Source organism: Monodelphis domestica, chromosome 1 (assembly GCF_027887165.1).
Source record: "Monodelphis domestica isolate mMonDom1 chromosome 1, mMonDom1.pri, whole genome shotgun sequence".
Classification (NCBI taxonomy): Eukaryota; Metazoa; Chordata; class Mammalia; order Didelphimorphia; family Didelphidae; genus Monodelphis; species Monodelphis domestica.
This window is the reverse complement of record NC_077227.1, coordinates 54,303,958-54,328,276: the sequence shown is the minus strand read 5'-3', so window position 1 is coordinate 54,328,276 and position 24,319 is coordinate 54,303,958. Positions and strand designations below refer to the sequence as shown.

The following is a 24,319-nucleotide window of genomic DNA, read 5'->3' as shown; positions in this document are numbered from 1 at the left end:
GAAGCAGGCAAAGCATTATGGCCTAGAAACATCGAATTGCTACCTCTCAGGAAATGAGTGATGTATTAAATATGACTGATGTTGGTGATCTATGAAACTGGCCCCATGTTTTATTGACCCACATAGGGGTGGTTGGCCATTTGCTGTGCATTGACAAATATTCAGGTGGAAGTGCTAACTCTTCCTCCAAACAACCTCAAAATCATTTTAATCCTTAGGATAATCCTGCCTCTACTGGTCCCATCAGAAAGAAAGATTTTGGCATCAAAAGTCAAGGGTAAAATTAGAGAAACTATAAGAATCTATATTAACCACCTTCAATCTTTCCACTGGTTTTAGCTCTCAGCTGATAATAAAAAAAAAACAAAAACTTCATTTTTATTTTATTTTCATAGAGATCCACATTCTCCCCCTACCCCCATTCCCCCTTGAGAAAGCAAAAAAATCCCAAACCCTTTTACAAACATAGAATCAAGCAAAATAAAACCTTACATTGATCATGTCCAAAAAACAACGTCTTGTTCTGTACTCCGCGCCCTTCAGCTCTCCATCAGGAGGTGGGTAGGGTGTTTCCTCATTAGTCCCTTGGCATTGTGACTGGTGATTACACTGATTGGAGTTCCTTAATCTCTCAAAGTTGTTTGTCTTTACAAGGTTGCAGGTCTTCTATAAATCATTCTCTTCCCTCTGCATCAGTTCATGCAAGTCTTTCCAGGTTTCCCTGAATCCAACCCCTTCATCATTTCTTCTGGCACAACAGTGTTCCATCACCTCCTTTTACCATAAGTGGTTCAGCCATTCCTCAACTGATGGGCATTCCCCTCCAATTCTTTGCCACCACAAAAAAATGATGAGATTTTGCATGTGTGGGTGCTCTTCCTCTTCCTTTGATCTCTTTGGGGTACAGACTTTGGAGTGGTGTCAATGGGTCAAAGGGCATGCAAAGTATAACAACTCACATGGTGATATTTAAACAGTTCCTCTCCGCAACCTTGCATCATTTTTTAGTCAGGCATATCAAGCACTGGAGAATGTTTATTTCCTTTTATTTAATCATTCATTCACCATTTAGTAAACACCAATTTCCTAGGTGTTGGCACAAATGCTCAAATTTATAGACTTGCAAAATTCCTTCTTTACGATATCCCTAGGAGGTAGGAGACCCAGTTATTAATGCACCCACTTTCCAGATAAGGGAATAGAAGCTTTGAGGAGCTAAGTAATTTGCCCAAAGTCACAAAGCTGGTAAGTTTGACAGACTATTACTAGACTCCAAATCCAACATTCTATTCGCTAAAGTCATGTAGCCTTTCACCCTTCCCTTAACTGAGGGGTCTTACAGGAAGATTGCCTCCTGTCATATCACCGTTTCCTTGAAGAGCCTGGCCTAATGATAATAAAAGTGTTATATATAAATGGCAGCTGACAGGTGTTCAAAACATTTCTTTTGAACCTCACAACAACCCTGCGAGGTAGGTTTATTGATATTATTATCCCCATTCTACAGATGAGAAAACTGGGGTTCAGTGAAGTAATAAATGGCTTGCCCATGGTCAACAAGTGGCAGAGGTGGGATTCCTTTGAAGGTTTCTTCTGACTCCAAGGGCAACATGTGTTCCATTATACCATTATGTTATAAGGCTGGGTTGGAATTTATCTTTTGCCACTGCCATGTCACCTCCATCAATCTCATCTCTTTGATATGTTCCCCAAGGATGAGGAAAAGAGAATCTGGATCAAGCAAGATTTGAAGAGGAGCTCTGCTTTTGAACCCACTCCTGAATCAAGTGATGGGCGATGGCCATCTTGGGGGGCAACCAGAAGGGGATGGCACCATCTTGCTGACTGGCAGGCGGTCCTTTCTTCTTCAGAGCTGCGGCCACCTCTTCTAGACTGAACCATTCTGCTGTCTCTAGCTCTTGTAAGTTCACCTGGATCTGAAAGGCACAAAAGGGCAAGAAATGAGGGAAGATACTATAAAATTGTGGTATGAATATGTTTAGGATCTGAATGTTGGCTGTTCTCTGCCTATGACATTTCATCTCCTATTTGTCTCTCAGGCTTGGAATGCTTGCTCTTCATCCTCTTCCTCCAGCTCTTAGAATAACTACTCTTTCTTTATTTCTTTTTCTTTCTCCCTTTCTTTCTCTCCCTCCCCTCTTCCCTTTCTTTCCTTCCTTCCTTCCTTCCTTCCTTCCTCCCTCCCTTCCTTTCTTCCTTCCTTCTTCCCTCCCTCCTTCCTTTCCTCTTTTCCCTTACTTTCCATTTCATGAACAACTCTAAGCCCAAAAGTTCAAGGACTAGGCAAATGGGGTGAAATGACTTGGCCAGAGTCAAACAACTAGGAAAGTTTAAATTCAATTCAAATTTGAACCCAGGTCCTCCTGACTGCCAGGCCTGGCACTCTATTGGCTGGGCTACCTCACTGCCCCAAATAGTTTCTTTCAAGGTTCATTTCTAGAGCTCCCTTCTTCATAGGTCTTTCTTGATGGTGCAACTCCCTCCATGCCCCCAAAAATGTACTTTGTATATATTTTCATGAATTCTCTGTGGATGTGTTGCTCTTCCTATCTCCCTCCCCATTCCTGCTCCCCCCCCCCCCCCCAGTAGAATGTACGGTCCTTGAGGATAGGGATCAGTTTCATTTTTCATTCTCATGATACTTGGCCCAAAGTAGGCCCTTAACAAATGTTTATTGAATTGATGAATTTTGTTAATGTAGGGAATATACAAAAGAAGACTCATTGTGCAGCTCCATCTGTGATTTAGCAGATAAAGTCCCACGAGAAACTAAAATCCATGGGCTCAAGGGGCAAAAGTTTAAATGATTTGTCCAGGGTCACACAGCTGATAATCAATCAGTGCCTAACAGAAGTGGGATTTGAATCCAGGTCACTCTGACGCCAAGCTCCCCTTTGTGTTAGGAGGCTGGGTCGGAGAATGTCAGCTCGTTACCTCTAGCATGGGAACAAAGGTGAGAGAATTATTTTCAAACAGGAATTGTGGAGAACAGTATCCAGGGGCCACTGACTGGCTGGAACAGAGAATTCAGAATCTTCCTCCATAATGGGAGAGCCCTGGAGGTCAGGGCCCAAATGAGGGGTCTAAAACATGAGCTCTAATAATCAACATACTTAGCGCCTTAAAGTATGCAAAAGGACTTTACAAATAATTTTTCATTTGATCCTTACAACTACCCTGGGAGGTAGACATGGCTGCCATCTCCATTTTACAGAGGAGGAAACTGAGGCAGAAGAGGGTTAATGTGTCTTGCTTGGAATCCCTCCGCTAGGAAATGTCTGAGGCCAAATTTGAACCCAAGACCTCCAGGCAGCCACCTCGCTGCCCTGTCTCCTAATATTTTCTTCCTCCAATAACTTACAAGCTTTTATTTATTTATTTATTTGTTTGTTTGTTTGTTTGTTTATTTTAAACCCTTACCTTCCATCTTGGAGTTAATACTGAGTATTGGCTCCAAGGCAGAAGAGCGGTAAGGGCTAGGCAATGGGGGTCAAGTGACTTGGCCAGGGTCACCCAGCTGGGAAGTGTCTGAGGGCAAATTTGAACCCAGGACCTCCCGTCTCTAGGCGTGGCTCTCAATCCACTGAGCCACCCAGCTGCCCCCAAATTACAAGCTTTTAAAGGAATCCCGTATCCCATTTCAACAGGCATGCTGAAGGCACTCAGGAAGAACTGAAATGAATCCGTTTTTGGCCAGGAGTGCGACACCAAGGGACCGCAAGAGCCTGGGGAGACTCACCTCGGTCTGCCCTGGCCTCACGGCAGCGTGACAGGCGATCATGAGGGAGCTGTTAGGGAAAGACCAGTGCTGGGAGGCGGAGTACTGCAGGCTGTCCAACTCCAGCCCCACCTCTTCGGCCACTTCCCTCCGGACGGACTCCTCCACCGTCTCACCTAGAAGCACTCTGGTTAGTCGGGGAAGCCCTGCGGCGGGGAGGGAGGTTTGGGGAGCCTGCGGGGGAGAGGCAGAGGATTCGGTGATGGGATCCCAACAGGGCAGGGCGATGGCTTGCGCAGGCTCAGACAGGCGGAATGATTTCCTGCCTTTTGGTTATTACCAAGAATGTGGGCCAGAAGGCACCCAGGCTCCTCGGCCCAAGGGCTGCCATCCAATGGCACGTGATCAGCGCCTCTTCTTTGTTACTATTACTCATTTACATTTTTTTAACCCCTTCCCTTCCGTCAATACTGTGTATTGGCTCTAAGGCAGAAGAGTGGTAAGGGCTAGGCAATGGGGGTCAAGTGACTTGGCCAGGGTCACCCAGCTGGGAAGTGTCTGAGGGCAAATTTGAACCCAGGACCTCCCGTCTCTAGGCCTGGCTCTCAATCCACTGAGCCACCCAGCTGCCCCCTATTCTTTTACATTTTTAATCATCATTTAGTCAATCTCGCTGGGCTGGTCAACACACACCGGAGAAGACGCGCTGGAAGATTCAGCGACTCGGATGACAAGACACAAAGAAAGAACGAAGAGATCCAATGGCACTCCCTTCAGAAGCGGAAGGCATGGCTGTGTCAAATGCTCCTTACCCACATCACAGAATCCTGACAGGGCGCTGTACATCCCCTTAGGGAAGGAGCTCTGCCGCGCAAGCAGGCATCGGGTCCCGTCAGACACCAGAGTGATGACCACGGGAGACATCTAGGGAAGAGGACGGCAGGAGGGGTCGAGGGCTTTCCGAGAAGGAAGGGAAGTTTCTGGAGAATCCCCCCTCCCCCAGGGGAAGTGTCCCCCAGCCACCACAGCGATGCTCACCTGGGGGTAATAGATCATTTTACTAGAGGCGCACACACGTTTGCTGCCGGCCACATTCTTCTGGGTGGGTTGCCCACTTTTGCCACAGAACTGATGGCAATCGTGCCAACGGAGGAGGGCCTGGGCCTGAGCAAACACAAAAACAGAGTGGGCTCTTGGGAGGGGTGACATTACTCAGCCCGGTGTCTCGGGCAACCCAAAGAAATATGTCAACTCCTCACCAATACACCCACTCCAAATGATTTCGGCCCATTCTGATCTTCAGAAAAATGGTGGTAGGATCACAAGGTTAGAGTTGAAAGAGACCTGAGGGGCCTTCTATATCCAACTACCTCATTCTTTTCTTTTTTTAAACCAGTAAGGAAACTGGGCACCAAAGAAGGCAAGTGATTCCACCAAGGTCATTCAAGGAATAAATATCAGTCAGGATTTGAATCCAGGGTCTCTGACCCCAAGATCAGTATTTTTTTCTATTGCAGTATTAAAGAAAAAGACCTGATGATACTCCTGACAGCTCAGCCATCTGAATAAAAATGTCATAATATTTTTTGAACATAAACATATTTTAAAGTCACCAGATAAAGCTGGTTCTGACTCAAATGTCTTTAGCTATTCATTTGCGTCTCAACCTCTTTGGATTATGGGAATGCCATGAATATACATCTGGGATCTTTAACTTCCTCAGGGTGAGAGCTACTTATCACCAGACCCATCCCATTTATTCATTACCAGATGCATCTTAGACAATTGCCTGGTTTGTCTAAGATCACATAGCTAGTAAAGGCACAGGTAAGGTTCAAATCTTCCTGGTTCCTGCTCCACTAATCCCTCTGCCATGCCTGGCCACCTCAATAACATCCATACACTGCATAAGTATAGAGCCAGACACCTGGGGAGTGGGTACTCCTAAGATATGGGCTCCATGGAGAGAGAGAAGAAAGAAAGAAAGAAAGAAAGAAAGAAAGAAAGAAAGAAAGAAAGAAAGAAAGAAAGAAAGAAAGAAAGAAAGAAAGAAAGAAAGAAAGAAAGAAAGAAAGAAAGAAAGAAAGAAAGAAAGAAAGAAAGAAAGAAAGAAAGAAAGAAAGAAAGAAAGAAAGAAAGAAAGAAAGAAAGAAAGAAAGAAAGAAAGAAAGAAAGAAAGAAGAAAGGAAGAAAGGAAGAAAGAGAGAGAGAGAGAGAGAAAGAGAAAGAGAGAAAGAGAGAGAGAGAGAGAGAGACAGAGAGAGAGAGAGAGAGAAAGAGAGGGAGGGAGGGAGGGAGGAAGGAAGGAAGGAAGGAAGGAAGGAAGGAAGGAGGGAGGGAGGGAAGAGGGAGACAGATAGAGGAAAGGAAAGAAGAAAGGAAGGAGTTTTGTGGGCTTTGTCTTCACACAGTGTTAGTTCTGTACAGTAGGATCTGTCTTGACTCTGAACATTATTCTGTGAATATGGGAGCTTTTCAGACTGAGATGAATGCTTACTTCCCCATCACCCATAGGTGTGTTGGCCTCATTTGTGTGCCATGTCTGAGTCTTAGTGTCACAGATTCTGCCTTTTGATTCTTTCTGTCCTTTGGTGAAAACCAGGTTTCCTTGTCCTGGAGCAAGTCTATTTGGACAATTTTGTTGTTAGAATCAGATCTGTCTGCTATAAAGTCCAGCCCAGCTCAGCCTGACTTTCTTCTCCAAAGGACAAAGGGAGAAAGGACCAGCAATCTCCATGTAGCTCACTCTCCTTTTGAAAAGGTTTGTGGGGAGATCTGTCCTCAACCTGCAGGGTAAGAGATCGAACACTGCCTCTCCTTCTCATAGGCACACTCACACACCTCTGCATGGGGTAAACACACACCTCTCCCCTACCACAATATGCCCTAGAAAAGGGAAAAAGCAAGTCTCTACCGTGGAGATCAAGGAAGCATCTTTCTCATTCAGCTGGAATAGAGCCTTCCTTAGATCAATAAAGGCCCCTTGGAGCTCAGATTCCATTTCTGATTTCTGCAAGGATCCTAGGAGAAAAATAAGAGACACAAAGAATAATTAGAAGACAATAAGAGTCCCTGGCTCTATTTTGTTATAACACAGTGTTTATAAACTAGAAATTATGACTACCTGCTCCTCATATCTTTTGATTCAACCATCCCACCACTGAGCACATACCCCGAAGAAAGTTAATGACACTATGAAGGCTATATAATATAAAATCATAGCAAGCATTTACATAGTGCTTTAAGGTTTGCAAAATGCTTTACAAATATTATATTAGTTTGTCTTCATAGTGTCCCCGAGAGGGAAATGCTCTCATTATCCTTATTTTACAGAATAGGAAACAGAGGCAGAGAGAGATCAAGTGACTTGTTCAAGGTCACACAGCCAGTAAATGTCTAAAGCCACATTTGAACTCAGGTGTTCCTGACTCCAGTCCTGGCACTCTATCCACTGTATCATCTATCTACCAATTAACTGATATAATAATTTATATGTAATAATGTAATAATTTATATAATGAATCTATGTAAGAAATGTACACACATGTATATAAAATTATGTGTATATATACATAAAAATGATGAGTATATATAAGAGCCCTGAACACAAGGAGCACTAAATAAATCGAATCCAAAATAGACCAAGACAGTCACAGTAGCAACTCTTTGTATTAACAAAAAATTGAAAACAAAGTAGTGCCCATCAATTTATTTTAATTCAAATATTTATTAGACAGCTACTGAAACAGAGATATAAAGACAAAAACATTTTAATGGAGAGGTTCACCATATGTAGATAGATATAGATTAGTTGATACAAAGTAGGTCTAAAATAATACAAAGTCATTTCAGAAGATAGAGAGCATTTATATGAATGGGGTATCTGGAAGAGTCCCACGTCCTGAGTGGAGCTAGGGATGCTAATAAACAGAGAGGAGAGGAGAAAGAGCCTTCCAGACATGGTGGACTGGGCATGCCACGGACTGGGAAATGCCTGAACAAATTATGGCATGAAATGTACTGTGACGAAGGCAACAGGACTCAAAATCAACACTGGTTCAAGATGCCTGATGTTGAACCCGGTACCCTCCTCTTGGGAGAATGCGGTGGACTATGGTCAGTCAATCCATCAGTCAAGATTTATTAGGTGCCTTCTGTGTGCTGGGCACTATGCTAATTGCTGCCTGTAGAATATGGCATGATCCATCAATCTTTATATCAGAAGGTTTTTGCAGCTGCTGCCATAGAGGAAGATATTAGAGAGGGGATGGTTTGGGGGAAGGGATTGTATCTCCATAAAATGCCTCTATTAAACTTTAAAAAAAGCCCAAACACCCAAATAAAGAAAATATCTCTTCTAGGTCAACAGGTGGACAAAGTATTGTGAGCCTGGAAAGAGAAAAGATTGGACAGAATGGGATTTCCTTGAGGATTCTAGTTGTGCCCTTTCTAGAATTGTCACATTATGACTTGGTCCTTTCAGGAGTGAGGGTAGAGTGCTGTAGGGTGGAAAAAAAATACTGAACTTGGAATCAAAGGTTCAAATCCTGATTGATCCCGACTACTTGTGTAACCTTAGGTAAGTCAATTAACTCCCAAGACCTTCCATTTTCTCATTTTGAAAATGAAAGGATTGGGCTAAATGGCCTCAGAGTTCCCTTCCAGCCTTAGATCTAATGATTCAGTAAAAGGCTATTGAACCTTTAGAGTTTTCCAGAAGAGGCTGGGTTCCCCCTTCAAGCAGAGGTTGGGGTTGTCATTGAAGGATTCCTAACTCCAAGGTTCTGTCCGTGAGTCAGTGCATGACTGATAGGAATCTTTTGCCGACATCAGGGTTTAAGGTTCCCCTTAATCCTAGGGCAGCAAGAACCAATGAGTCATCCTAACCTGAGGAATGGGAGTTTCCCAGAGCGAGATCCAGGGCAAACCATGCTTCATGCTGGTCCGAACAGCCAATCAGGACTGAATGTTCTATCTTCTGGGCATCTTGTCCAAACTTGGCCAGGATCCTTTCCAACTCTAAGAAAACAAAACAAAACAAAGAGGAGGAGAGAATAACATGAAGAATAATTAAACCTTCACAACTGCGAGTTCCATTTCTCCGACCAGCAGGAATTGCGATTAGGATGACTGGTTTTGAGTCCTGCCTCTTGTCACTGACTGTGTCTTTGGACAAGTCATTTCCCTTCTCACCTTCCATTTTCTCACCTCTATAATATAAGGGAGGGAAAAGTTGAGGGGCAGTGATTAAAATCCCCTAAAGAGAAGTCGGTGGGGAATGAGAAGGGAGGTGGTCTCACCTCTAAAATGGGTGCAGTAGTACTTGATAACCTGTAGGGTTCCTTCCCACTAATATCTCATAATGCTATGAAAATATTTTTTAGTATGCCTTGGAATCATGTCATAATGCCATGGTTTAAGAGTCTCTAAACCTACTTATCTACTTTCGACACATGCATATAAACATAGCAACATTTTTCTTCCCTCAAAAAATGTAAATTAACACCAACTAGGAGGGAGAAGAGAAAAGGGTAGAGAAGCAATTTGGGAATCATCATCGTTTAGGGATATAAAACAGAATCATTTATAATGCATCAGGCATTTATTAATTAAGTGCCTGCCATGTGCCCTTGAGGAGTTTCTGTTCTATCGGGGAAAATGACATCCCATGATCATTAGGGGATGGAAGGAACCCTCAAAAGCCCACGGCTTAAGAGTTCCACTTCTCCGAAATCCACAAAGGCTCGACACAGGCAGGCTCGCCACAGGCTGGCTCGCCAACTCGCGACAGAGTGTTTAGACTTGTGGCTAATTTATACCATTTCATAGGCTTACCTGAAGCCCTAAATGGAAGGACCTGGTATCTGTTGCCAGACTTCTGGAGCAAAGGAGCCAGGCTATGAAACAGGTAAAACCTTCCTGAGCTCTGGGCTTTTCGACATATCTCATCATCTTCCTTAAGTTCAAAAAGGTACCTGTCGGTTGGGACAGAGATGAGTCATTGCAAGACCTCACCCAGCTGTTTGCATAGTCCTAGTCAAGAATAGTATGGTCATCAAACAGAGACTCTTTCGGAAGAGCACATTTAAAGGCATAGCTATGGGGCAGTTTCAGGGCACCCGAATGGGACAAGACTTCAGAGCTGGAGGAGAGAAGGAAACCAAGCTGGCTTGGGACAGCAGCCGGAAGGCAGATTTCAAAGCAGAGAGGTGAGGGTCAGTTCAGGCCTGCTTACTCCGGAGACATGCCAACCAGAAGCAAATACCGTGCGCTTAGTAGCAGTTGAACTCAGGCAGATGAGAAATAAATCTTCATCTACTCAGAGAAAACTCAGAGAAAGCCAAAGAGGAACTTTGAACAAACTTAGAAGAGAACACAGAGTCAATGTCCTCTATAGTGGGGTTCATTTTTTTTTAAATTTTGATTTTGTTTAGTGAATAATGGCCTTGGAGTCTAGAAGACCTGAATTCAAATCTAGATTCAGACATTTATTGTCTGTGTGACCCTGGTCAAGCCTTAAACTATGTTTGCTTCAGTTTTCTCATCTGTAAAATAGGGATAATAGGACCTATCTCTCAGGATTGTTGCAGAGCCGCAAATGAGATGTTTGTAAAGTGCTTAGCACCTAGTAGGCTCTATATAAAAGTGAGCCATTATCATTTCACTTCTCTCTGCCTCAGTTTCCTCATCTGTAAAATGGGGCTAATAATAGCACCTACCTCTCAGGACTATTGTGAGGCTAAAATGAGATAATAATTGTAAAGCATGCCTGACACATAGTAAGCATTAGATAAATATTAGTTATTCATGTCCTCAAAACAGTGAGGATACCAATGTAGATCAAGACTTCTAGTCTTAGGAATTTGCTTGGTAATATGGCAAATATGTGTCCCAGGTGGGACTTGAACTCAGGTCTTCCTGGCATGGAGGCCAGTTCTTGATCCAAATTTATGATACATGTTAAAAATAAAGCAGCAGCACATTAAAATAAAAGAACAATTTGGGCCTTACTTATGAGATGATTAATTCCTTGCCTTTTATTTCAGTGAAAATGGGAGGAAAAAGGACCCATATTAGGCCCACCAAATAGGCAAATATTTTTTATTAGCCCATATGAAAAAGTCTCTATAGTATCTCTGCCAAGAAATCCCAAACAGGGTACAAAGAGCAGGACACAATGGGAAAACGACTGAAAATGAAGAAGTTAACATCTTGTAATGGATTCCACCAAACAAGGAAGTGTTAGCGCAGGGTGCAGAAAGGGACATACTTTGTGTTGGTTTTTCTTTTTCTTACGTGTGGGGCATGTGGAGGTAGGAGGGAGAGAAAATAGCCTTTTATCACTTGAAATAAATAAAATTTTAAAAAAGATCAAAAAGAGAATCCCACAGCAAGCTGACCAGAGTCTTTTCTCTTCTCTTTTAAAACGATCACTTCAAAACAGACAATCCTGCCTTTCTCCTTTGCTGGGGTCTATGCTAAGTCCTACTCAGACTCAGAGCTCAAACTCAAACCCAGAACTCACTGGCCTCAGGGAACATTCTCTGTCCAAAATTCCAGTCCAATGGCAATCAGTCCACAGGTATGCCAGCACTGAAGCAGCCAAGCCACTTGTAGACTGCAAGAAGGTGGGTCTGGCTCGACACTGAGTGCAAACCCAAGAGTCTGTCTGGGACCCTCAAGAGAAGAGGGGTGGCCACAAAGAGCTCTGCCAAGGGGACAAAAGGTTCCAAACACTCCCTGGGACCAAGTGCTGCCCTCAGAGCCAAGTGCCTGGTGGAATGTCAAAGGAGGAAGATTCGTCCCACTTTGGGGCTTTCCAGATATAAATAGTGACCAGGAGGCTGATAGCTTGAAAAGAAAAAGTGAAGGTGGTATAATGTGGCTCTGCCTTGGTGACCCCTACAATAACACAAATCAAGGTCGAAACCTCCTGAGAACGGGGAATCTGTGGGGTGGTTTTGGAGATTCCCAGGAATCCCTTTACAATTAGCACTTTTGAGGGGCAGTTAGGCAGTTCAATGGATTGAGAGTCAGGACTAGATATGGGTGATCCTGGGTTCAAATCTGGTCTCAGACCCCTCCTAGCTGTGTGATTATGGGCAAGTCAGTCTTTTTTCTTTTTTTTTTCCTTCCTGTCTTTTTTCCTCCCTCCCTCCCTCCCTCCCTCCCTCCCTCCCTCCCTCCCTCCCTTCTCTTTCTTTCTTTCTTTCTTTCTTTCTTTCTTTCTTTCTTTCTTTCTTTCTTTCTTTCTTTCTTTCTTTCTTTCTTTCTTTCTTTCTTTCTTTCTTTCTTTCTTTCTTTCTTTCTTTCTTTCTTTCTTTCCTTCCTCCCTCCCTCCCTCTCTCCTCTCCTCTCCTCTCCTCCCCTCCCCTCCCCTTCCCTCATCTCCTCTTCTCTCCCCCCCCCCCCTCCTTTCTATCTTAGTATAAGTTCTAAGACCAAAAAAGCAAGTGACTTGCTCAGGGTAACATATTTAAGATGTGTCTGAGGTCACATTTGAACCCCAGAACCTCCTAACTCCAGGAATGGTGCACTATCCACTATACTACTTGGCTGCCCCCAAAGTTTCTTTACCACTTGTGAAGACCACCCAATACAAGCTAATTGTGGTAGAAGAGCAATTCCATTTTTTGTCAATTCAATCATTCCACAAATATTTATTGAGTGCTACTCAGGGTAAGGCACTGTTTGAGACAACAGGGTTCAACAGAGCACAAGACACTGGTAGTAGGTAGAATGCTGGAATTGGAGTAAGGAAGACGTGAGCTGAAGTCCTGTCCTAGATGCATACTAACATCATTATCCTGTTTGATTAAGCCCAATTGGCTTTCCTGTAAAACCACTCCAATATCTTTGCCAAGAAAACCCCAAATGGAGTCATGAAGAGCTGGATACAACTTGAAACACCTGAACAATGTTAAAAGCACAGATCATTATGCCACTAAAGTCTAGATTGTTCCTCATTCTCCCCATTTTGCTTCAGGGCTCAGATCAGGTCACCTCTTCCGTGAAGCCTTCCCTGGTTCCTTTTAGTACTCTTCTCCTCCTAGAGTTTCCTTGAATTTAATGCCAGCCTGCTCCCAGCCCCAAAAGAAGATAAGCTACTTGAGGACAGTTTAGTGCCATTTCAGCTTATTGAGCTGCTTCAAAATACACCTTTGTGGAACTGAATCAGTCCCAGGCCCATGCTCTAGTCCTAGGTACAAAGATAAAACCAAACATAGTCTCTCTCCAGGGTCACAGGACCCCAGATTTAGAGCTAGATGGGACAGTCTCTAGTCTAAAACCTTCCTTCACACAAAGGAAGAAATGGGCAATCAGAGAAATGAATGATTCTCCTCAAGTTACACAGGGAGTAAATGACAGTTTTTAAACCCAGGTTCAAATCTCAAACTCTTTCTGCTATACTATCTGCATTGTAACTGGAGGGAGGGAGGAGCGATAAAATGTGCCAATAAATAAATAAATAAATGTATCTTGTTGTTATTATTAGCAAATTTGCTGAGCTCTTTGCCCAGGAAGCTCTGCGCTAAGCAGGGACTCTTTTCTTCTTGGTTTTAGGCCAATGCAAATATACCACTGGGGCCCCAAAGAAGGGGAAAAAACAAATCAAAGCCAGGGATGGAGACATACTCACCGCATCTTGGTGACATAGGTGGAGAGCTGCTTGCAGCATGCCTGAGGTACTTTCCAGGAAGCTGCTCCCAGGAACAGAGACGACAGAGACATCAGCAGGTCCTTAAGGTAAGAGAAGAAGGGCACTGAAACGACAGAATGAAATGAACCTTCAGGAATGCAGCTGGACTTTGAGCAAAGCCAAAGGACCAGAGACCCTTTGAACCATCTGGAGCAGTGCTAGCAAATCCCATAAAAATGGCAGTTTGTCCTGAGCATACCTCCAAGAGCTTGGCTACTTTGAAACTCCATTTGTATATCCCCACTGTAATGTTCTTTTCTTTATACCAGGCTCATGATCAAATTCCTTTGTGCTTCCTTTTGGTAGAGGCACTTTTTTTTAGTTCAGTTAAACTAATGAATTTCAAGCACCTACTGAGTGCAAGATTTCTTGCTCAATGATTTTGCAGGGAAGGAGATGGAGGCTGCCTTGGATCTCTGATTCCTTTTCTGGGGGGAAGTCTGAATATTTCTCCTATACATTCAGATTGCCATCTTCTCTATAAGATAATAATTTCCAAGAGTTGCCCAAGGCACTGAGAAGTGATTTATCTGTGGTTGAGTAGCTAGTGCGAGTCAGAAGCAGGATCTGAACCTGTTGTACAGATTCCAAGACTGGCCTTCTAGCTAGAGGACTCTTCCAGGCTGCCTTTCAGGAGTGGGGATACAAAAATGAAAAATGAAACAATCCTTGCCCCCAACGTGCTTTGGTAGGGATGGGTAAAATAAGCTCAAAGACATAAAATGTCTGTTTTTCCATCTAAACCACCTTCAGTGGAGACCTTTTGACCATTATACGAAATACAAAAACTCTTTAACTCAGACCAGTCTCTGGTTTGAGACTGGAATGAAATGAGACACTCATAGTCCATCTAACAATGAAAAAAAAAGAGGTTTACTTAGCCATCACAGGGGAAGGATATTCAACACAGATGGCTATTGAGTGATGATATCATGTAGGATGCAGCTTCTTTGCCTCCAGGATGCTCATGGTGTCCAGTCACCAGGGAAGAACAAGGGCTCTTCCTGAACTTTTTGTATGCAGACAATGGGGTATCAAAGTTGGAGGCCTGAGCCTTTGGTCCCCTGAGCCAGATAAATCTTTTTTTTCATTGTCATGCAAAACCCACTTCCATATTGGTCACTGTTGTAAGAGCACACTCACACATAACCCAAACCCCCAAATAAAACCATAAATACATGGATGTGAAATACGATTCCAACAGTTCTTTTTCTGGAGGTGGACAGCATTCTCTGTCATAAGTCTTTTGGGATCATCCCAGATCATTGCTTGGCTGAGAGTAGCCAAGCTTTCACAATCATTGTCCAATATCGCTGTTATTGGGTACAATGTTCTCCCAGTTCTGTGTATTTCATATTTCACTCTGCATCGGTACCTACAGATCTTTCCAACTTTTTATGAAATCATCTTGCTTGTCATTTCTTAAAGCACAATAGTATTCCATCACCAACAAGTACCACAATTTGTTCAGCCATTCCCCAATTGATGGACATTAATTTCCAATTCTTTGCCCCCACAAAAAAAGCAGCTATGAATATTTTTGTACAAGTAGGTCCTTTCCCACTCTGTTTTTTAAAATCTCGTTGGGATACAGACCGAGGAGTGTACCAGATCAAAGGGTACACACGGTTTTAGAGTCCTTTGGGTATAGTTCCAAAAAATCCAGAATAGCTGGATCAGTTCACAACTCCACCAACAATGCATTAGTGTCCTAATTTTGCCCTAACTCCTCCAACATTTACTACTTTCTTTTTTCTGACATATTGTGAGCCAGATAAATCTTGAGGAGTGTCCCAATACCTTTCAAGGATAAGAATTAGCCCAGTCCATACAATGGAGCACTCTGGTGGAGATTCTTCCTCCCATGTCTGTTGTTAAAGGCTTTTTACAATTTTGCCTCAAAATACCTTTCCAGCTTTACTGATATGTATTCACTGTTCCATCCAAACTGGGCAGTTTATTTTCCACCTCCTCCCCCATCTCTTCCCTCTTTCAACACTGGGGCATTTGTGCAGATCAATTCCCATGTCTATATTCTTCTTTATTCTGAAATCTTTTTCTTTTGAGGGGCAGCTTGGGTGCCACCTCCCCTACGAAGCCTAGATTGATCCTTCTAGATGATTTAGGAGAAGAACTGCAAGAAGGATCAATAATGCATTGTCTGGATATTTTTTTCTTTGCTCCCATCAGTACTATCCTCATTTGTAGCCACATCTCATGTTCCATCTTCCTTTTTCTCCCCTCTCCCGGTTACATCCTAAGTGGCTTGAGGGCAGGGGCTATTTTGTTGTATATCCTTGCATCCTCAGCCTACAGCAAGAAGTAACCTTGAACAAAGTAGGTGCTTACTTCTGACTATAAAGAACATCAGAAGTCATTTAGCCCAGGAAACTCAAGCCCAGAGAAGTTAATTGACTTTTCCACAGAGACATACATCCAGGTCTCCTATCTCCAAAATCAGGCACTTTTCACTCTCTCATGATGACTCCCCATAGAGATCTAAACTGTTATGGATACACAGCTATGTAAGGCATGGGTTCTGCCCTAAAGTTAGTAAATAATAAATAGCTAGTAAATAATTAGAATTCATACAGCCCTTAATGTGCTAAATGCTTTACAGATATTATCTCATTTTATCTCACAACAACCCTGGAAGTAGGAGGTCTTATTATTCTCTTTTTATAATTGAGGAAACTGAGGCAAAAGAGATTAAAGCTATGCAAGGGCTACAAATTAAATATTATGGGGAGATGCTATCAAGAAAGAGGTACAGCCTATATCTAGAGAGCTCCTAATTTCAAATGATGCCCCAGCAGCCACAGCAGGAGTGGTTTACATTTCAGCCTTCCAGACAAACTTTGCAAATAGCCCTTCTCTAACCTACTGTTGCCCAGAAATACTTCCATCTGCTCCTTGGAGAGTAGTTAAGCTCTTTTAGGGGATCCTGAGCACTACAGAGGCTACTTGGTGGTAGTTACACTTGCCTGGTCTGTGGGGCTATCCTGTGGGTTTTTCTCACTTATGGCCCGATGCTGCCTAGCCCCTAATACTAAGAAAACATCCCGGCTTAGTTATAGGTGCTGACTCATGAGTTCTTTATAGAATTGTTGGGCTAGGGAAGGCAGCCAAGTGTGTAATGTGGCTTTGAAATGAAAAGACAGAGAAATCAAGGCTTAAGCCATAGTCTTTCTATAGAAAACTAGAGAGTATATTAGGGCTTGAGGAAAATGTTAGGTCTCATATAAAAGAGAGCTGAAAAGGGGAAGGGAGAGAAGAGGAGAAGGTGACTCCTAAGGGGCACCTAGGAGAGGGGTGAAGACATGGCTGGCCATTCTCAGAGGGCCCAGCCAGTCAGAAGGAGAGGCCACTGAGGAGTGGCTGGGGAGAGAATATTTAATTCTCCTTTTTGTACGAAATGAAATGTTTTCCCTCAAAATAATGTTTTATTGATCATTTTAGACCAGGGTTCCCCAAACTTTTTATACAGGGGGGGCAGTTCACTGTCCCTCAGACCGTTGGAGGGCTGGACTATTAAAAAAAAACAAAAAACTATGAGCAATCTGTATACCGCTGTCTGGGATGGGCCTGTCATGACCCATCACCGCCACGACTATACCGGGCAGGATGAGAGTGATAGTGTATGCTTCACAGAGTTATGAGTAAACACGATGCCTCTCTGCCTCTTTTGCCCTGAGATACACCGTTGACAAAAGAGATACATTGCAGAGATTCGTAAGCTGGAATCTGGGAACTTGTTTTTAAATATTTTGATAACTGTATCCAATATAATTTCTTTGTAAACCTGTATTTTATTTAATTCTGAGAAGGGGGCTATAGGTTTCATCAGATTGCCAAAGGTTGCTGACTGTTCTTCAGTCATTTTTAGTTGTGTCGTGACCCCTTTTGGGGGTTTCTTGGCAAAGATACTAGAGTGGTTGGTCATTTCCTTCTCTAGGTCATTTTACAGATGAGAAGACTGAGGCCAACAAGGTTGAATGACTTGCTCAGGATCACACAGCTAGTAAGTGTCTGAGGTTAAACTCATGAAGACAAGTGTTCTTGATTCCTGACCTGGCACTCTTAGCCATTGTTCCACCTAGCTGCCCTTTGAAAGTACACAGTAGATGCTTAAAAAAGGCTCACTTCCTTCCTTCTGTTATAGTCCCTATTTTGTTTCTGAATTTATGTACCATTCTGTCATAAAACCTTCTGTATGGTCATTGAGAGATGCTTGGCATTCCTTCTGTTATAGTCCCTATTTTGTCTATTTTTCTTTGTTAATGGTTCTTGAGTTTCTAATAAAACCAGTTGCTAACAAAGCTGCATATTGTTTTAGTGGTCCCCTTTGAAGAATGTAGTTGTGGCTCTTGGTTTTATGTTTCTGAATTTATGTACCATTCTGTCATAAAACCTTCTGTGTGGTCATCGAGAGATGCTTGGCATTTTAACACGGGGGACCATTTGTTCTTTCTCCCTTTGGAGGTGGTGGTAGTGATCCCCACTCCCTTAGCTCTCGGCTTCATGGACAAGTGTTCGGATCCTGGGAAAATGCTGGCACACAAACCCAAGTTTCACTGGCCTGGTAAACAGGCTGGGATTCTCACTGCCACCTGCTCAAACACCGCATTAGGAACAGAAGGGTTGTTTTTCTTTTAACTCATGGTGAAATCATTAACAGCATTTTACACCTGACCCTACACTGAGGTTGAAGGTTCATTTATTACAGGAAAACTTCAGACAGAAAAAAAAACCCAAAGCAAACCCACCTTACTATTATTATTTCACTGCAGCTAAGAGATCAATAGAAGTCTGGATTTTTTTTTCAGTGCAAATGTTTGGTTCTGTTCATATCAAAGGGAGGCAGAGGCTAAGAAGAATGAGCATTGGACTAGGAAGCAAAGGCTGTTTTCAGCTGTACCCCTAACTTGGGCAAAAGCAATCATGGACATTTATCCAGCACCTTAAGGTTTGCAAGTTTTACCTCATTTGATTCTCATAAAAGCCTGGGGAAGTAGGTGCTATTATTCTCCTCATCTGACACATAAGGAAACTGAGGCAGATAGCAGTTAAGTACCTTGCCCAGGGTCACACATTAATCTAGTAAGTGTCTGAGGCTAGATTTGAATTCAGGTCTTCCTGACTGACCTTAGTAAATCACTTCATTTTTCAGAACCTTACTGCCCTTCTTTATAAAACAGGGAGACTACTATTTTTTCCTATTTAGTGTTTTTCAAAAAAATTAAATTTATTTAAAATTGGAATACTACTTTTTAAGGTATTCTGCAAATACCTGTCCTGCCTTCCTCACAGGATTAATGTGAGAAGATCCACTGAGATAATAGATAGGAAAACTCTCATTATACTAAAAAAGGAAAAGGATTATCATCTCCAAAGGCAGACACCCCATTAATCTCTTTTCCAAATTGCTTCACAGCAAAGGAATCAAATACTATCATGTCAATCCTGCCTAAAAGTAAAGGAAAAATGTCAACAGCAGTATGTTAAGTTGAGCCAGCAAGAGTTAATGGAATATGAGGTCATGAAGAGCTGAGTTCAAGTCCTCCCTTTGGCACATATCAGCTAGATGACCAATCAACAAACCAACTTATCCAGTTAGGGCCTCAAGAAATTCTCTAAAGGTCCTAAATTACAAATAGTCAATCCTTGATGGAAGGAGTTTCCTATGTAGGGAGTGATGAAATCTTAGGTCTAGACCAGTGGTAAGGGACTTTAGAGATAAGCCAGTTCAACTTCCTCACTTTATATACAAGAAACTGAAGCCCAGGGAAGTGAAGAATTATTATATAGTGCATTCTGTTATTTCATATGTCATATCATGCTATGTTATTTATGTTATGTTATGTTACATTAATTCTCTTGCAGTTAGATGGTTCAACACTGGTATTGAAATCAAGAGACTCATCTTCATGAGTTGCAATTTGGCCTCAAATACTTACTAAATGTATAACCCCAGGCAAGTCATTTAACTCTGTTTACCTCAGTTTCCTCATTTGTAAAATAAGCTGGAGAAGGAAATGGTAAAGCACTCTAGTATCTTTGCCAAAAAATCCCAAATGGAGTCATGAATAGTCATACCTGACTAAAATGTCTGAACAATAAAAAAGAGGCTGGCTATTATTCTCAGGTGGTCCATGTTATCATTATCCTCATTTTATAGATGAGGAAATAGACCCTGAGAAGAGTTGTGACTTCCTTGAGTTTGTGTAGTTAGAATCAGAACTAGACCCATGAAACATGGGTCTTTTGATTCTGAGTGCTGTGAAGATTGGATTTAGCTATTTTCTGATTGTAACAATGAAGATACTTAGTTTAACAAAATCAGGAATGTCTTGGGAACTTTAAATTACTCCACCCTACTTAGACTGTACTTTAGGGGAAGATAAAGTTGTAATCTCCTGATTGAACAGGAACTTAACTCTTACCTTATAGTGAAGCTAGAACTTTAAGCTCTCTAAGATCTTAATACAAAAAGATATTAAGTAACTATAAAGGTTAAATTAATCACAAAAAGGTCAAGTAACTCACAAAAGGTGAACTTAACAAAGAAGTGTTAAGTAACTCTAAAGATATAATCTAATCAAAGAAGATGAGAACTAAAGAATGGACAGTCCTGGGAAAAAGCCTTTGATGTGATTGGTAGATGTGAAAATTTAGAGGAGGAGACACAAGGTTGAAAGATCTATATATTTGGGTCACTTCTTCTCTTTGGCACCTTTGGCTGATAGCAGCGTGCTGGGCCTTTCGGCATCTTGGTGTGGCTACAAGCTATTGTCCGGTTCAGAGGGGAGTTTCTGGCTGAGTTTTCCTCCTTTACTTCCCAACTTTATCCTCTTAGAAGCCTCTAATCTTCTTCAGAGACCTAGAGGCGGGGATTTTAAACTCCCCCTGGCACATGCCAGGCAGGAGAAATCCTATATCCTCTTCCCTCCTTTTCCTTAAATTCCTTCCCTCTATATTAATTAAATTGCCATAAATTTCCAGACTGGCTTGGGTGTTTTATTTGAGATTTCCCTTGGCGACCAATTAAATCTAGATTTAAGTCACAACCCTAAAATTATCTTTATAGTACCATGGATCCTTTGTGAGTTCTGAGGATGTGGCATAAAACCACAAATTCCATCTTGCTTTTTTAGCCTTCTGACCCATTATTATTCCTCATGTCCTCCACATCCCAGGCAAACTAAGTGGACTGCTAGCTGTTCTTTTTATTCCAACTCCTCACATCCTCTGCAAAAATTTGCCTACTTTCAATGATCAACTGTGATAGACTTAGCTATTATTGGCAATTCAATGATCCAGGACAATTCTGAAGGACTTATAGGAAAGAATGCTTTCTACTTCCAAAGAAAGAACTGTGGGAGTCAATGCAGATGAAAGCATATGATTTTTCAATTGTTTATTTGGGCATATGTTGTGGGTTTTGGATTCATAATTTATAATTTATTTTATATTATATAAAATATTTTTAAACTACATACAATATATAAAATAACATTTTATGTTTCATTATATTTTTATATTATATAATTTATTCACCAAAATGAACAATAGGGAAATATGTTTTTATTTTATATTTTATAATTTATTTACCAAAGTGAACAATAGGGAAATGTGTTTTGCATGATAATACATGTATAATCCAGATTGAATTGCCTGCCAGCACCAAAAAGGGAAGGGAAGGGAAGGAGGGAGATAAGTTCAACCATATAACTTGGGAAAACCTATGTGGAAATGTGTTATTTCAGGTAATTGGTGAAAATAAATAAATAAACATTTAAAAAAATATGCCCCTTTCCCATTGTTCATTACCTGAGTACTTTTTATCTCCATCTGCCAAAATCTTTCCCCCTTTCAAAATCTTGACCAGGCAAAGACATTTTCTGATTCCTTACCCCTGGTAACAAATGCTCTGGTCCTATTTCCTTTCAACTGAACCATGATCATGGTCAATTTTCCAGGGACAAAGTAAGCTCCTTGAGGGCAGGGGGAAGCTTCATCTGTCTCTGAAACCCCAGCAATAGTCCAGTACCTGGCACACAGTAATGGATACTGAATGGAACATAACTGAGTCAACATAATTTTTGTTGCCCAAATCAAATATTCCAGGGCCAGAAGGTTTTTCTTAACTATAACCTCCTTCTCCCCAACCAAGACAGCATTCCTATAATTCAACCCTGACTTCTTAGAATCTAAATAGAGAGTAGCTACTGTGGAAAATGAAAGCCAAAAATCCCAGGGCCTCATCATTTGGAGATGAATAGAGCTTCATTTCTTATACGAAAAATGGTCAACTTGAAGGTTGCTTTTTCTTTTTAACCTCTGCTTTCTGTTTCCTCGTTTATAAAAATCAGCAGGATAGACTAGGTGATTTATAAAGTTCTTTCCGGATCTGACATTCTATGAAACTTTGTCAGAGACTATATTCGGGGACAACTTGACCTGAAACAAGATTAAGGATCTTTGGGAAACTGAACAAACAAGTTACCTCCCGAAAACAGGCGTCGCCAAGACCAACAGCCACAAACCATAACAATAACCATTCTTCATGTTCCCTCCTGGTACAAGCAGTCTTTAATCACCACCACCCCCCTTTACCTCAAGCATATATATTCTGCCTTGCACCTGCAATAAACGGAGCCTTGACACTACCAGATTGACTCTGTCTCTCTATTACGTGCTTGGTCTCCCCCTCTCTCCCCCTATGGTCTCTTTTTAGGTGGCTGCTTCCCGGACCCCACCGTTGAAATCCGGCAGGCATGGATAAAACTTAAGTGCTAAAGAATCCTGAAATATCACTTGTAAAAAAAAAAAAGCAGACTTTTATACAGGATTTTACAGTTTATAAAGCAATATGTGTGTATATGTGTGTGTATATATATATATATATAATAGCTAGCATTTATATAGCTCTTTGCATTTTACAGATACTATCTCATTTGATATCACAGTCACCCTCGAAGGGAGATGCTGTTATTAGTCCCATTTTACAGATGAAGCTAATTGAAGCAAGATGACATAATTGACTTGTCCAAGATCACATAGCTAGTGTCTGAAGCAGGGTTTGAAATTGGACTTCCTAACACCAGCTCTGGTTCATTATTCAATGAACCAACTAGCTGCCTTGATAATAGCCCCTTGAAGTTGGCAATACAGTTATTATCTTCATTTTATTTATTATTTTCATATAGCCAATATGTGGATATTATCTTCATTTATCTGAACTATTAGCAGTATAGATATTTTTCATTTTATATTTGCTTTCATTTTATACTGTACATATACATTTGTATTTCATTTGTAAGTGAGAATGAGATACGGTGTAACAAAAAATTGATGAAAAAATTTTAAAACAATTAGGAGAAGCAGCAGGGTATACCAGAAATAGTATTAGTTTTGGTGTCAAAGTACCTAAATTCAAATCTTTCCTCTGTTGCTTCCTACTTGTATAATCTGTCAACCCCTTGGGCCTTAAATATACCCAGGGGCAAAACAAGGGAGTCAGACAAGCTGTCCGTAAAGGTCCCTTCCAGGTCTAAATCTAAGGTCCTAAAAGTCAAGTTCATGAGCTAAAATGCCCTTTAGGGTCCTTCGGGAAGGGTAAAAGTGGCTAAACCAGTGAGGTGTTGTGACCAAGGACGTTTCAAGTTCTAAATTCAGCAGAGGAACTGGAGGCCTGTAAGTGCCTCAGTTTACCTGTAGTCACTGTCCTCTTACTTCTCCGAAATCAGCAGGCAGCTGGAAGCCCGGTCTGCCCACGAACTGGGTAAAGTCTAGGAAGTTAGCTTTCCTTCTGAAGCCCGATGATTGCTTGTCTAGTAGAGCTACACTTCCCAGAATCCCCTCCCCCTCGGTTTTGATGAAGCGGTGTCCTCTGGGAAATGTAGTTCAGTCAGCATCTTCCTGCTTCCTGGCTCCTTGAGGTGGCAATTGCAAATAACCAGAACAATTTTGGTACTTGGAGGGGGAAGGTGAGAGTAGCGGCAGTGAAAGAGGCAGCTCGCTCTTCCAATTGATCTTGGTAATTAGTGACGGGAAAGTATTACGAGAAGCAATTGAGAAATCTTTTGAGTGATGGGTCCTTGCTGTTGTTCAAGATGCTCTGGATCTAAGTTTCCTATTTTAATTAGTTGCTCCTACTAAACTCAGGTTTATTTATTTTTATTTTTTAAGGAGCCAGGGAGGTAGAAAGGATAGAGGGCTGAACCTGGAGTGAGGAAATACTACTAGCTGTGTGACTGGGCAAGTCACCCTTCTGAGCCTCGGTTTTCTCATTTGTAAAGTGGGGACCATAATAGCATCTAATAAGGATCAAATAAGATATGTTCAGTGCTTTGCCCTTTCTCATCTTGTTCACTCCCATGCTGTCTCTTAATCGCCTCTATCAATCAATAGTTAAAGAAGCATTTATTAAATGTCTGTATGCTAGACAATACAGCAAATGAAACAATTCTTATTTGCAAGAAACTTATGGTCTAGTATTGGACACAATAAAGGCATATACATATATTAAGGTTAAGCTATCAAAAATTAACCCAAATTCCATTTCTGTTAAAGCTTAAGCCTGCACGCAGACTTTTGGGATACACTGTATAACTACATAAAGAATAAATTTCACTTTCACCTTGGAGCTTCCCTGTCCCAGCCACTCACTCAGGGTCTGTATCTTTTAGCAGGTCAGACATGGTTCTTGCTTTCTGTCTTTTCATTTGTATCTTCCTCCCAGTGGTTATTCTTTAATCTCTGCCAAGAAGTTGCAGAGAGGTCACTTCCTGCTGAGTGGTCAGCACCCAGACCCAGGAATTCCAAGGCTCCTTGAATTTAGAAGGCTGCTGCCCAGCTGGAAACTTCCACCTCTCCAG

General features: G+C 41.8%; 1 protein-coding gene across 2 annotated transcripts; it reads right to left on the bottom strand.

Moving 5' to 3' along the window:
- Nucleotides 1-375: 375 nt before the first annotated feature.
- NUDT13 (nudix hydrolase 13) lies at nt 376-23,309 on the bottom strand. Of its 2 annotated transcripts, none has more exons than XM_007478366.3 (9): nt 23,154-23,309; nt 13,380-13,503; nt 9,575-9,714; nt 8,627-8,758; nt 6,654-6,760; nt 4,778-4,903; nt 4,552-4,663; nt 3,761-3,915; nt 376-1,937 (listed from the first exon to the last, which is right to left on the bottom strand). In XM_007478366.3, exons 2-9 carry the CDS (start codon nt 13,469-13,471, stop codon nt 1,737-1,739), a joined length of 1,065 nt encoding a protein of 354 aa, XP_007478428.1. In that variant the 5' UTR covers nt 13,472-13,503; nt 23,154-23,309; the 3' UTR covers nt 376-1,736. The 2 variants fall into 2 exon arrangements, with proteins under 2 accessions (XP_007478428.1, XP_007478429.1); XM_007478367.2 differs by having other exon boundaries at nt 13,380-13,480; nt 23,154-23,301.
- Nucleotides 23,310-24,319: the final 1,010 nt, after the last annotated feature.